Here is a 14721-nt window from a genome sequence, read left to right on the forward strand (position 1 = left end):
ATGTGGCATGCATATCATTTATATCCAGCCCCCCTTTGTAGAACCACCTTTTGATGCAATTACAGCTGCAAGTCTTTTGGAGTATGTCTCTACCAGCTTTGCACATCCAGGGAGTGAATTCATTACCTATTCTTTGCAAAATAGCTTAAGATCTGTCAGATTGGATGGAGAGCATCTGTGAACAGAAATTTTCAAGTATTGCCACAGATTCTCTATTGGATTTAGACCTGGACTTTGACTGGGCCATTCTAACACATACCGTATATACTCGAGTATAAGCCGAGATTTTCAGCCTCTTTTTTGAGGCTGAAAGTGCCCCCCTCGGCTTATACTCGAGTCATCGCTGTCTGCCTGCTCGATCAGCGTGTCGAGCAGACAGACAGCGGCCATTCTATTCTAATTCAAAAGCCGCGCCTCCGGCTCCGCCTTCGCCTGTGATAGGCGGAACACTGAATTTCCCAGCAGCCTGTGTTCCGCCTATCACGGACATCCGCTCATCCTCGTACTACGGACGAGGATGAAAGGATGGCCGTGATAGGCGGAACACAGACTGCTGGGAAATTGTGTTCCGCCTATCACAGACAGGGAGGCGCGGCATTTGAACAGGAAAATGGGCGCCGACGAAGAGCGGTGATCCTGGGACGGGACCGGACGGAGGCTCGGCTCGGCTCGGGACAGGACGGGACCGGACGGAGTCTCGGGACGGGACGGGACCGGACCGGACGGAGGCTCGGCTCGGGACGGGACGGGACCGGACGGAGGCTCGGGACCGGACGGAGGCTGGGGACACAGGTAGGCTGGACACACAAGGCCACACACACACACACACACGGATGGACACACACACAGGGATGGATGGATGGATGGATGGACGGACACACACACAGGGATGGATGGATGGATGGACACACACACACACACAGGGATGGATGGATGGATGGACACACACACACACAGGGATGGATGGATGGATGGACACACACACAGGGATGGATGGATGGATGGACACACACACAGGGATGGACAGGCATATCTCACCCTCGGCTTATACACGAGTCAATAGGTTTCCCAGTTTTTTGGGGGTAAATTGGGGGCCTCGGCTTATACTCGGGTCGGCCTATACTCGAGTATATACGGTAAGTATGCTTTGGACCATTCCACTGTAGCTCTGGCTGTATGTTTAGTGTCCTGCGGGAACATGAACCACTGCCATGTCTTGGTAGGTTTGCAATTTTGGATGATGGATTGAACAATGCTCCGTAAGATGTTCAAAGCTTGGGACATTTTTTTTTTTTATATATAACCTAACCTTGCCTTAAACTTCTCCACAACTTTATCCATGACCTGTCTGGTGTGTTCCTTGCCCTTCATGATGCTGTTTGTTCACTGAAGTTCTCTAACAAACCTCTGAGGGTTTCACAGAACAGCTGCATTTATACAGAGATTAAATGAAATACAGGTGGATTAAATTTACAAATTAGGCAACTTCTGAAGGCAATTGGTTCCACTAGATTTTAGTTAGGGGTATCAGAGTAAAGGGGGCCGAATACATATCCACGCCACACTTTTCAGATATTCGTAAAAAAAAAAAAAAAAAAAAAAAATTGAAAACCATTTATCATTTTCCTTCCACTTCACAATTATGTGCCACTTTGTGTTGGTCTATCACATAAAATCCCAATAAAATACATTTACATTTTTGGTTGTAACATGACAAAATGTGGAAAAATTTCAAAGGGTATCAAAAAAAATTTCTTCGAGACACTGTATGTGATAAATGTCAGAATTGGCCAGGATGACAACTGGGTAAATTAGAAAAGAAATGTTAAGGTGGACATGCAAGCAAGTAGGTTTCACTTGGGCCCAAGTCTACAAGATATGTACTGTATTATATGCATATGCCAGCCATGCAAAGTTAATATTGGTTTTAAATTACTTTAAATGTCTCTTGATGTTTCCGATGTCACAATAAACAGCGGCCGCGAGTCATGTGACCAGCCTAAAGACAGCTCTAAATAGGTACTTACAGCGCTAGTTTTTCTATAGGACAGGTACAGTGTGCTCTGCCATGCTCTAATAGAGGTTCTGGCAGAGTTTGAGTTATATGGGCTAACAAACCCTTTAAGGTAGATATATGTAATAGGATCTTTAGCCACCATATAAAAGGTTCCCATGATGTTAGAACGGAAACTTAAACTCGGGCTCAGTATTCTTCTGTCCATGAACAGGCATACCTTTTCTAGCACATGTAATAGCTGTAGGTTGTAAAGATATGTTCTTACCCAGTGCCCCCTTTAGGTTGTGCACATAAACCACAGCGTTGTTGGATCCTGATGCCAGCAGAAAGCTTAGGTTTGGGTCCTCACTGTGGTCATGATGCCAGCGAACAGAATTCACCAGTTTATGATGTTGCTGGATAGTGCAGATCAGTTGAAGAACTGGAGCCCGGAAAATTTCAATACTCCTAAAATAACACAGCAAATATACTGGGAAAAAATTGTGTTGATGTTCTAAGTCAAAAAAACATAAGAATATTGGGGCCATGCCATATACATCTAAAAACTAGTTGTGCATCCGCAAGTAACTTTCTGAACCTCTTTTTAGTTGTGAGCATCCTACCTCTTCATCTGCATGCCTACTTTCTATGGTTTACCGTGCAGGGCATTTAGTAGAAAATTCTCAGCAGTCAAACTATTGACTTCTGTCAAGCCAGAATGAAAAGGCCAAATTTAGAAAAGTGTACAGCCAGCTTTGATTTCACTTCACTATATGACAAAATAAATAAAATAAAACAGTACTTCACATTGTCCAGCCTGTCATGTTATGGTGATCCATTACTTCCAGGGCTCCTCTGCACACACTCGGAGAGAGCAACACAGAATAACTGATATGCCTGGGTATGCACCAATTTAAAAGTCTGCTGGCTTATAAGGAGTTAAGTTAGTTAAACAAGGTGTATGGCATCCCATGGACTTACATCTAGCTTGTGTTGGAGATCACGCTGGACTGACTGGATTAGGCACTAGTCCTGAGTGGGTATTCATGTGGGCAAAAGGAAGAAATGTCTTCTGGGGGCTAGTGCCCAGTGATGGATGGTGGCGATGGGCCCTCTCTGGGATTGGGCAGTAGGCTTTCTGTGTGTCCTTAAGGTCGTTTAATCCTGTAGACTTAGCGTTAGGCTGCCTATACAACTAAAGCCGGCATCTTGCCATTAAGAACCCTTGATCCAACAGAACCACTCATGGGAAAAGTTCCCACCATTCCAAAAAGGTACGCAGCAACAGCCTTGAAGAAGGTGGAGTCTATTCCCTGGAAACTTGGTTTGATTTACTTGTTGCAATTTTTTAACCACTTGCCGAATGCCCTATAGCAGTTTTACTGCTACAGGGCGGCGGCTGTGCGCAGGATCACGTCTATACACACACACACACACACACACACACACACACACACACACACACTCCTGCAATTCTGGGTAGGGGGCATGAATGCAGCCAACGACACCTGCCAATCATCCTGCAGAGACACAGAATGGCAGTAAACAAGGTAGCGCTCTAGTGCTCAAATAACACATGCAATTGAAATTTAGTAATCCATAAAGTAAAAAAAGTGAAATATTAAAAGTGACCAAAGTCCAGAAAAAAATATAACCATTTCAGTGATTCCACAGCTGTAATGGAAACAAGAGGCTCCAAGAAAGCCAGGTGACACTCTTCACGCTCATGCTCTGCTTACCGGATGGAGTGTGACCCCCTAATAAGAGTGGTCAACAAGCAATCTTACTACAATGCCAGTCCAGCATCTCCAGCAGGCAGGGAGGTCCCGCTCAGAATGATGACCAAAACAGCTGCAGCAAGAAGGCAGCGGCAATGAAGGCTTACACACCAGTTCCTTCACTGGTTAGTGTGTCCTCTTTGACCAGCATTAACTGAAATGAAAAGTTTCTGGTAATACCGATTAGTCCCGCTTGGAAGAATTACAGGGAAAGTAGCTTTAGAATGGTCCAGGGGATCATTGGCTCAGTCAGAAGCCAGTGGGCTCACAAAAAAACAAAACTGAGCCAGTGAGCCCCTGGAGACCATTCCAACGTTACTTTTCTCTGTAATTCCTCCAAGCAGGATTAATCAACATTTACCAGAAATATTTCATTTCAGTTAATGCTGGACAAAGAGCCTGGACAAGCCTTCACTGTAGCTGGCTGCTTGCTGGAGCCGTTTTGGTCGTCATTCTGAGGGGGGACCTTCTTTCCTGCCGGAGATGCTGGATTGGCCTAGTAAAAGCACCTTGCACACTAATAAAACCCAGGTTAAGCACACAGTTAACCCTCATATTAACCCCTTCACAGCCAGTGTCATTAGTACAGTGACTGCATAAATTTAGCACTAATGAAAGGAGTTCTGATGATGATATGAAATTTTTAGTGTGCTACATCCCATAGAAACAGGAAAAAGAAGAAGACCCCCTAGGAGTGGGACTGTTAGGGCACTAAAATATCTGCCGTCTTTATCTGTATATATCCTTTAGATTGAAAGTGCTCTTAGTGTTAAAGTTTTTCTCTTCCTGGTTAGCACTGGGAGTGGATTATTGGCATACAACCAAGACAGCTGATTGGTGGAAAGACCCCCCCCACATTGGCAGAGAAAAAAAAGGAATGTGCAGAGGTCTGTTCTTAAAGGGCAAGCTGACTGCTAACCTATTTATAGCAACCTTCCCCGACACACTTCTGTCTTCCATGTCGGAGAACGTGTGACAAGTGATCAGGCTAATAACAGACCTACAGACATAGTGCTTTGAAGAGAGATAAGAAAACACTGCAGATATACAGTTGTGCTCATAAGTTTACACACCCTGGCAGAATTTATGATTTCCTGGGCATTTTTCAGAGAATATGAATAACAACAAAAACCTTTCTTTGACTCATGGTTAGTGTTTGGCTGAAGCCATTTATTATGAATCAACTGTGTTTACTCTTTTTAAATCATAATGGCAACAGAAACTACCCAAATGACCCCGATCAAAAGTTTACATACCCCAGTCCTTAGCACCATGTATTGCCCCCTTTAACATCAATGACAGCTTGAAGTCTTTTGTGGTATTTGTGGATGAGCCTCTTTATCTTCACAGATGGTAAAGCTACCCATTCTTCTTGGCAAAAAGCCTCCAGTTCCTGTAAATTCTTGGGCTGTCTTGCATGAACTGCACATTTGAGATCTCCCCAGAGTGGCTCAATGATATTGAGGTCAGGAGACTGAGATGGCCACTCCAGAACCTTCACTTTATTCTGCTATAGCCAATGACAGGTCGACTTGGCCTTGTGTTTTTGGATCATTGTCATGTTGGAATGTCCAGGTACATCCCATGTGCAGCTTCTTGGCTGATGAATGCAAATGTACCTCTAGTATTTTTTGATAACATTCTGCATTCATCTTGCCAACAATTTTGACCAAATTTCCTGTGCTCACATATCCGCAAAAGATCAGCGATCTACCTCCATACCTTTCATCATAGGCCTTGTTGAATCCTCTCCAAATGTAGCGTTTATGGCTGTGGCCAAAAAGCTCAATTTTGGTCTCATCACTCCAAATGACTTTTTGCCAGAAGGTTTGTCTCTGTGCTGTTTGGCATATTGTAATTGGGATACTTTGTGGCATTTGCGTAGTAATGGCTTTCTTCTGGCGACTCGACCATGCAGCCCATGTTTCAAGTGCCTCCTTACTGTGCATCTTGAAACAGCCACACCACATGTTTTCAGAGTTCTGCACTTGACCTGAAGTTGTTTGTTTTTCTTTGCACCCCGAACAATTTTCCTGGCAGTTGTGGCTGAAATTTTAGTTGGTCTACCTGACCGTGGTTTGGTTTCAACAGAAGCCCTCATTTTCCACTTCTTGATTAGAGTTTGAACACTGGCGATTGGCATTCTCGATTCCTTGGATATCTTTTTACATCTCTTTCCTGTTTTACACAGCTCAAATATCTTTTCCCACAGATCCTTTGACAATTATTTTGCTTTCCCCGTCCAGAATCCAGAAACGTCAGTGCAGCACTGGATGAAAGATGCAAGAGTCTGTCGCAGGGGGTGACCCACTCAGACACCCCTGGGATCTTACAGATATTTCGGTCCTTTTATGCAGACTTGTACTCCTCCAAGGTGCAGCCCGGTGACGGGGAGATTGTGGACTTTTTGAATGGTTGTGATATCCCATGCCTGTCTGCGTCGGATGGGGGGCTGTTGAACGCCCCCATAACGGAGGATGAATTGGCCTCTGCACTGGAACACTCCCATAATAACAAAGCTCCGGGGGCAGATGGCCTCCCATCCGAGGTATACAAGCGTTATGCCGGTGTTCTTTTGCCCACCCTTTTGAAAGTGTTCAACAACGCCCTAGAGACAGGGGTCCTGCCTGCTTCTATGAACGAAGCAATCATAATTGTACTTCTAAAGCCGGGTAAGGTAGCGACTTCACCGGATGCATATAGGCCCATCTCCTTACTCACGACAGACGTTAAGCTATTGGCTCGGGTCTTGGCGACGAGATTGTCCCTGGTAATACACAAACTGATCCATAGGGATCAGTCAGGATTTATTCCCTCGCGTTCCACTGCCCTAAATATTCGCCGCTTATTCCTAAACCTACAGGTCCCTGTGGATAACCCCGGTAATCAGGCCGTCCTCTCGCTGGACGCGGCTAAGGCCTTCGATAGTGTTGAGTGGCCTTATCTGTGGAAAGTGATGGAGCGGATGGGGCTGGGCAGTACATTTATTAGATGGGTCAAACTATTATATGCCAAGCCTACGGCTAGAATTAGAGCTAATGCGGATCTCTCCGACCCATTCGTGCTGTATAGAGGCACAAGACAGGGGTGCCCTTTGTCGCCCCTGCTCTTTGCCATGGCGCTTGAACCACTAGCAGCCAGAATGAGATCGGCTCCGGACATTGTTGGATTCTGCAGGCCCACTGGAATGGATGTGGTATCACTATACGCGGATGACACGCTTATATACCTGGGGGACACACAGGGCTCCCTCACAGCCACTATGCACTTGATTACCCTATTTGGTACACTATCCGGTTTTAAGATTAACTGGGACAAGTCTGTACTACTGCCCTTGTCCCCTTTAACGGCACCTCTACCCCCTTGTGCAAACATGATCCAGACGGTTGCGTCCTTTAAATACCTGGGGGTGCAGATATCACCCGAGGTGACGGAATATGCCAATCTGAATCTTCTGTCATTGTTACTTAAGTTCAGGGATAAGTGTAAGATCTGGTGCAAACTACCGCTATCGGTAGTGGGAAGGGTGAACCTCATTAAAATGGTATGGGCCCCGCAGTTGCTCTACATTTGTCATAACTCCCCGACATGGATCCCGAAACGTTGGTTCGATAAAATTGACTCTCAGTTTAGGGAATTAATATGGTGTAGAAAGACGGCCAGGCTTAGTTTACTTACCCTGCAATATAATAATAAGGACGAAGGGGGGTTGGCACTACCACATGCTAGGATGTATTTTTTGGCTTCGCAGCTCCAGCACCTGGGTGGTTGGGGGTTAGATGATCCCCTGGACCCGATACGTAGGATATTGGATGACACTGTCGCCCGGGACATAGCATTATCCAGGTTGGAGGCAGGCTTCCCTCATATGGCCAGGAGTTCCCCGACCATTATGCTGCTGAATACCCTATGGTCCCATGTTAAACAAATATTACGAATACGTGGCTTCCTTGCCCTCACCCCTATTTGGCGGAATGCTAATTATGGTGAGCTTTTTAAGCTCAAGGGATTTGGTAACTGGAATAGGAGCGGCATCCGGTACCTCTCGCAGCTGTATAGTGGACGGGTACTGAAGTCCTTCATGGAACTACAGGCTGAGTTTAACATCCCACGTAGGGATTTTTTTAAATACTTACAGTTACGACATGCGCTACAGACACAGGCACGAAGTGTGCAGCTTTCCCTAACGGACCATCCTGTAGTACAGGGGATATTCATGCAGACTGAACGTAAAGGTATGATTTCTAGGGGATATGCTATGCTTCTTGACGCAGTGCAGGACCCGGCACGTCTTCCATGTCGGCAGAAGTGGGAGGCGGACCTGGGGCCCTTGGACGCGGAGACCTGGAACCTTTGTTTATCCTCCGCTCCGTTGGTGTCGGTGTCGGCCTCCCATAGGCTCTCCCATCTATACTTGCTACATAGGACGTATAGGACACCAGTTAAACTGCACAGTTGGGGTGTTAGGGGGTCTCCCCTTTGCCCTAAATGTATGCGGGACCATGGGGATCTCATGCATATGTTCTGGAGGTGCCCGAAACTCAAACGGTATTGGGATGGAATCCTTGACACTATATCCTCTGTGTTCTCTGTTGGTATTCCGCGGTGTCCGTTGGTTTGCCTGTTGGGGGCCCTGGATGAAGAATCGTTGATGCCCTCGGTTCATACGGCCATTATTAGGCTGCTATACGTAGCCAGGAAATTAATAGCGCGATTGTGGATAACACACAGGGTTCCCACCAGGCGGCAATGGACGGAACAGGTGAACCAGATGCTGATCAGGGAAAAGATAACATACCAACACAGAAATGCACCGCACAAATTTAATGCCATGTGGGGGGGATGGCTCGAGGTTCCGGGACTAGCTCCCCACCAACTTATACAGGACAGACTTTTACAGGGTTGACTGAAGGCCCAAGGACATGTGCATGGTGGTATATAAACACTTGTGATCCCGGTAAGGGGCTAATTCTATGTCTCTCCCTCACCCGGTATTTGTAGGGGGTGTAGGGAGACACCAGTGGGACTGGGTGGAGGGATGCTGGACGCAGCGCATAATTCTGGTACTTATGTGGTTGTCTCCTGGTGCGGTGTGGTCTCTGAGAGAATGTTACTTTTGTTTTTATTCTTGGTTCCTTTTTCTTACTTTTTTTTTAGTTTCATTGATATTTTCCATGTCTCAGCGGTCTACAAACCGAGCTTATTTGTACTTTGTGTTTCCTGTATACCTTTGGATGTAAAAACCAATGCTGCTGTACGACTGTACTTTACTCCTATGTTTGGTTTGTACCATATGTGTTTTGCAATAAAAACTTATTTGATTTAAAAAAAAAAAAGATGCAAGAGTCTGTCAGGAGTCCAGAAATGAATTGGCCTTTTATACACACACACCAATTACAAGTAAACAGATCACAGGGAGAATGGTTAACTTTAATAGCCATTCAAACCCCTTTGTGTCAACTTGTGTGCATGTTATCAGGCCAAAATCACCAGGGTATGTAAACTTTTGATCAGGGTAATTTGGGCAGTTTCTGTTGCCATTATGATTTAAAAAGAGTAAACAGTTGATTGATAATAAATGGTTTGAGCCAAACACTAACCATGAGTGAAAGAAATGTTTTTGTGTCATCACCGATATTCTCTGAAAAATGGCGAAGAAATTAAATTCTGCCAGGGTATGTAAACTTATGTGCCCAGCTCAAAATTTCATGAATATGGTTTACATCCACTTTACGTCCATTAAGTGACATACACCTTATTTGATGTACCATATTTATCGGAGTATAACACGCCCCGGGTGCCACGGGACAGCACTGCCAGCATACTCTAAAGTTAAGAAAAAAAAAATCACTGCCAGCCACCCCTTCTCGTACACTGCTCTTCCTGTGTCAGTGTCATTGTAAAACAGAGCCTCTAAATACCTCATTAGCTCGGTTTCTTTCCAGCCTCTCTCCTCCTCCCCCTCCGAGTGTAGCTTTAGATTAGAGGAGGAGAGCAGTCACATGACCATCCATGAAACATCACAGGAGAGCAGTCATGTGACCGGGTCAATGAAAGAATGGCACTAATGACAGTGACACAGGAGGAGCAGTGTATGAGAAGGGGCTGGCAGTGATTTCTTCTTAACTTTAGAGTATGCTGGCAGTGCTGTCCCAGGAGACTGGGGGTCTCCTGGGAGTGTAGGGGAGCTGCGTACTGTAAAAGGGGGTGCATAATGTGCAGGGGGCTGTGGAAAATTTTTCTCTGAAAATTCCCCCTTACAATTTGGATGCGTATTATACGCCGATAAATATGGTAACTCCTTAAAAACCAACTTTTTTTAAATTGCTGAAATTCTCAAAATTCTGCTTTAAGATTAAAGACATGCTGACTTGATAAGGGGACTATTTATTATAAACTGTTGCTAGAAGTTAACATTTCACTAACCTTTCTTTCGCTTTGATTTTTACCTGCCCTTTGTGAAATTGGGGAATTTAATGTGGCAATAAGCTCCGAAAAGGGTAAACTGTAAATAGGTTTTTATTGAGTACCAAATGCTACAGCTGCACACATGGCAACGTATGTGAACGTATTCCACCATATTAGAGACCCTAGAAAGCTGTGGGTAGCTGAGCACCAATGGGGAGGCATGGGCGTCCGCAGATAGAGGCAAGGGTGGGTCAAGCCCCCCCCCCCCCCCCCCCCCCCGGAATTGGCAAGGTGTCTGCACACAGACAGTGGTGTCCGCGAGCAGTCCTTGCAGGCGCGGCGGGAAGGAGAGGGGTGCCAGATTATGAGCTGCATTATCACTCAGGAGAAGCTCTTGAGCAACTTGTCCAGCTGTCACACTACCCCATGCTCTGACCTCTGATATAGCCACACACTGAACGGAGGCTGTGCTTGCCTCCTTCTCTGTAGCTGCAGCCGTACCAGACAGGAGAAGGACAATTCTTCCAGGTTTGGCTGCTGTCCAAGTCAGAATGATCATAGTACAGAGCAGCAATGAGGGTGGGCGGAGCAGCAGTGAGGGTGGGCAGAGCAGGAAGATAAAGTTCACTCAGCAGCCACTGTCCAGCTCAACCATCACCAGAGCTCACCCCAGGCCAGCTAAGAAGTTCCTGAAGCCATGGAAGCTGCCATTAAGGTGAAGTGCTAAATGGTATTTGTAAAACAAGCTGGGTTAGTGTCAGCTTGTTCTGTGTCATGGTCTGTCTAATCAGTGCTTGCAGATTACTGTTCAATTATCAGTATCAAGCAACTCTGATAAGACCCCAGACAAGGACAATTCTACTACTTCCCGGGCTCATTACAAATCTGTAATGGACATTTTTAAGGTTACATGTTTTGATTGCAAAGGAGGCGAGTGTCTGCAAGAGTTAATTTCTGTCCAAGCAAGTGATCAGTTACATAATCTTTAGAGCCAGTTCACACTTGTGCAATGCGAGAACCCCGCGATCAACTGCGGGTTCCCACATCGCACCAGGCACGCACGGCAGTTCACTCTACCATATGCGAACTGCTGGGGAGTGTCATTTTAGGTTAACGACACCCCCATTTCAGCTTGCATATTGCACTGCGAACTGACAGATCGGACGTGAATCGGATCACATATGTGTGAACACACATGCAATCCGATTCTGGTCCGACCTGAAAAAAGGGTCCTGTGCGTGTTTGCACCGAATGTGGTGCGATATCAGCCATACTATCTGTATGGCTGACATTGCACCCGCACAGAAATTGCATGTAATGCAAACAGCAGCATTACATGCGATGTCTGGCATCGCAATAGTGTGAACCGGGGCTTAAGATCAGTTGCAAATGTCTAAAAATCTCTCACTCAGTATAAATCATTTTGGGCATTCTGTATGTGGCTGTTAATATGTTCGAAGAAATCTGTATTTTAGGCTAACTAAAGACACCCAACATTAAGCACAGTTTGGCATCTTCGCCCCAGTCACCAGATAAACTTGTTCCGACACTGGGAGCGCTGCAAGGTCAGTGTCACTGGACACAATAGGAGACAGGAGACAGTAGCATTTGTATGGCCAAAATAGTAGAATCGAGTTATACAGTATGGACAGAATATCATCTTTATGCTATTGTGCCTATATAGATGCTGTTGCACCCATATAGAAGCACACCAGCACCTATATGGGCACAAAAGCAGCTATATGGGCACAACAGCATAAAGATGCTATTGTGTCCATACAGATTTTAAAATCTCCACTGTCTTAAGCCAATGTTGCACCATGCAGGTGTATTTTTATTTTTTTGTAATTGATTGATTAATTGTATGTTTATTTATAACTTCAATTGCTGTGGTCACTCGCAGCATATTTTGCATGGTTTTGCATGTGGCTCAGATCGCCACCGCAAAACCAGGAACACTCTCTCCCCCAAACAGTGCCAAATGTGGCAGTGGAAGGGGGGGTGGGGGGTGCAAACAAGTGGAGCTTCCCCTTTTGGGTGGAGATCTACTTTAACACTGCCACAAGCCACCAATAGGAAGGGTAGATTGAAAGTAGAATTCCATCTTGCGCTAGCCTTAAAAACTGCCCCCCACCCCCCGGATCCCTTACCCCTAACACCTATGTGGACTAAACTATTTTCAGACTGTTCCAATCTAGTCATGTTCTTGCACCTGTGTGATCCAGCAGCGTATGCAGGGGAGAGGAGGGACACCAATAACAACTGTGACATGGGAACTTATGGGTGACATCACCTTATCAGGCTTTCAGGCTAAGCTCTTTCTCCCCTGCAGCTGCTGTTGAAAAAAGTTCTGAGGACGCCCATGATGGGAGGAATCATGAAATACTTTTATTATATGTGGTGGTTTTACTATGTTACAAATGTTACCTTTAACTGTGCAGCTCAAAAGCTGAAAAATATTGATTAACAGGTCAGCAAAGTGAACTGGACTATAAACAGACAGTGTACCTGGCTTATGCTGGGAAAACAAATCACAATCAGCAATCAATTGATTACAGATCTAGTCCTTTTAAATGCCCCTTTGGCATTAAAATTATCTTTTCACAAAAAAAAAAAAAAAAAGGATTTGACTGTTCTTTTTTTCCCAGGTTCAATCACTATTTAATCAAAACTGTTATGACCAGTACTTTTTGCGACTGCAGAGACCGCAGAACTCTTCATTGCCAGTCTAGTAACAAAGCTCCATACTGGTTAGGATGTTACAGGCTTTGGTGGACAGTGACTTCTGTTATCAGACAAAGAACATTATATTAAGGGTGCTCTGCTCACTGTAAAATCAAGCTACAGTTGAAAGTTTTCAAGGATGCCTGTCTAGATTTAAATTCCATTTAAAATTATTTATTTTAATATATATCTATCAGAACCCAGACAATATGTAACATTTCCTATTCTTAGAATGGATTGATACAAGTCACTTACCCATCTTCGTTGCCAATGGCTAAGTGCTGTGAATCGGGTTTCCAGCTCAGTTCAGTGTGTGCAGGCAACTTGTGCTGATCAAACAGACAAAACTCATCAAACCAGAAGTACAATATTTACTCAAAGGAAGCACTGTCAACACTAACAAAAGGCACAGTTCAGTGAAATTTGGAAACATATTGCTCACAATACATTAAACTGTACCTGTGCAAACTTTTCAGAAAATTGTATACCTTGGACACAAAATAGGACACAGGCTGGGTATTTACAGACCCTTTGGTTATGAAATGCCACATTCAGGTTATTGAACACTGGCAACGTTTTTGGACATGCACCCTAGGCATATGCCTATAACCCTACCCCACTCTGTTTAGCAAACAATGCAGAGTAACACAGGAACAGAGGGGAGGATGGCCTGTGTCCTGTACTGTACTCCAAGATCTGGAATTTACAGGTAAAGTCATAAATTCTTATTTTAAATCGTACAATACAGGACCCTGACAAAATGAATTGGTGGGGTGGGCAAAAAAAGGCAAACAGAGCAGTGCCAACAAATATGACAACTCGGTGTGCTGCTAAAAGTACCTTGTGACCAAAGGCTGCCTCCACAGAGGCCTGGACATCCACCTGGTAAAACTTGGAGAATGTATGAACTAAAGACCAGCTTTACAAAAGACAACAGAAGCTTGATGTTGGAAAGCTTAAGAACCTCCCACTGATCTTGTGGAGTGAGTAAGTAGAGGTACCTTGTCCTCAAGAGAATAAGCCTTTTTGATGAGTTTTCCACCTAGTAATGGTGAACTTGAGCGCAGGGTGTCCTTGACGAGACATTGTTGGCAATACAAAAAGAGTATGTGGCTGTCAGAAACAACCCGACAGTGCTGACCAAATCCAAAAAACGTAGAGCAATTTCTTTGGAATACTTTGGAGCAGAGCACAAACAAGAAAGGACAATGTCTCCATTAAGGGGGAAGGTTGAGACAACCTTGGATAGAAAGGTGGGTCTTTGAAGCACAACCATTTTACCTTTGTGAAGAATAAAGGAAAGGCTCTTTGAATGATAGAGCTGCAAACTCAGAAACATGTCTGACAAATGTGTTAGCCACCAAGAAGGCCAGTTTACAGGAGAGATTCCCCAAGGAAATATCCCCAACGGGTTCAAAGGGTGGTTTCTGCAGGGCAGAGAGAACCCAATTCGAGATCCCAAGGAAGCACAGGATGCTGTAAAGGGGATTCAATCTGTGAGACACCTTGAATCATGGTTCAAACAAACAAACGTGAGGCCAGAGGCTTCTGGAATAAGGTCTAAACCTGTTCTTTTTGAGAGTTTTACTGCTACAGGGTGGCAGCTGTGCACCGGATAGAGATATATAAATACACACACACACATACAGTATCTCACAAAAGTGAGTACACCTCTCACATTTTTGTAAACTTTTTTTATATATCTTTTCATGCGACAAAGCTGAAGAAATTACAATAGTGAGTGTACAGCTTGTATTACAGTGTACATTTTCTGTCCCCTCAAAATAACTCAACACACAGCCATTAATGTCTAAA

The 14721-nt window shown here is 44.8% G+C and overlaps 1 protein-coding gene across 2 annotated transcripts in view; it reads right to left on the reverse strand.

Moving 5' to 3' along the window:
• The window catches only part of GEMIN5 (gem nuclear organelle associated protein 5), a 168247-nt gene that overhangs the window by 92960 nt on the left and 60566 nt on the right, over window positions 1-14721 (reverse strand). For both annotated transcript variants that reach the window (XM_077468384.1, XM_077468382.1), the window contains exons 13-14: window positions 13162-13235; window positions 2283-2464 (exon numbers count right to left, since the gene is read on the reverse strand). In XM_077468384.1, coding sequence (XP_077324510.1) covers window positions 2283-2464; window positions 13162-13235 — 256 coding nt within the window. The remainder of the gene's footprint in view (window positions 1-2282; window positions 2465-13161; window positions 13236-14721) is intronic.

This window comes from Lithobates pipiens, unplaced genomic scaffold (genome assembly GCF_037356315.1).
Source record: "Lithobates pipiens isolate NorthernLeopardFrog02 unplaced genomic scaffold, aLitPip1_a1.2 Scaffold_8, whole genome shotgun sequence".
NCBI lineage: Eukaryota > Metazoa > Chordata > Amphibia > Anura > Ranidae > Lithobates > Lithobates pipiens.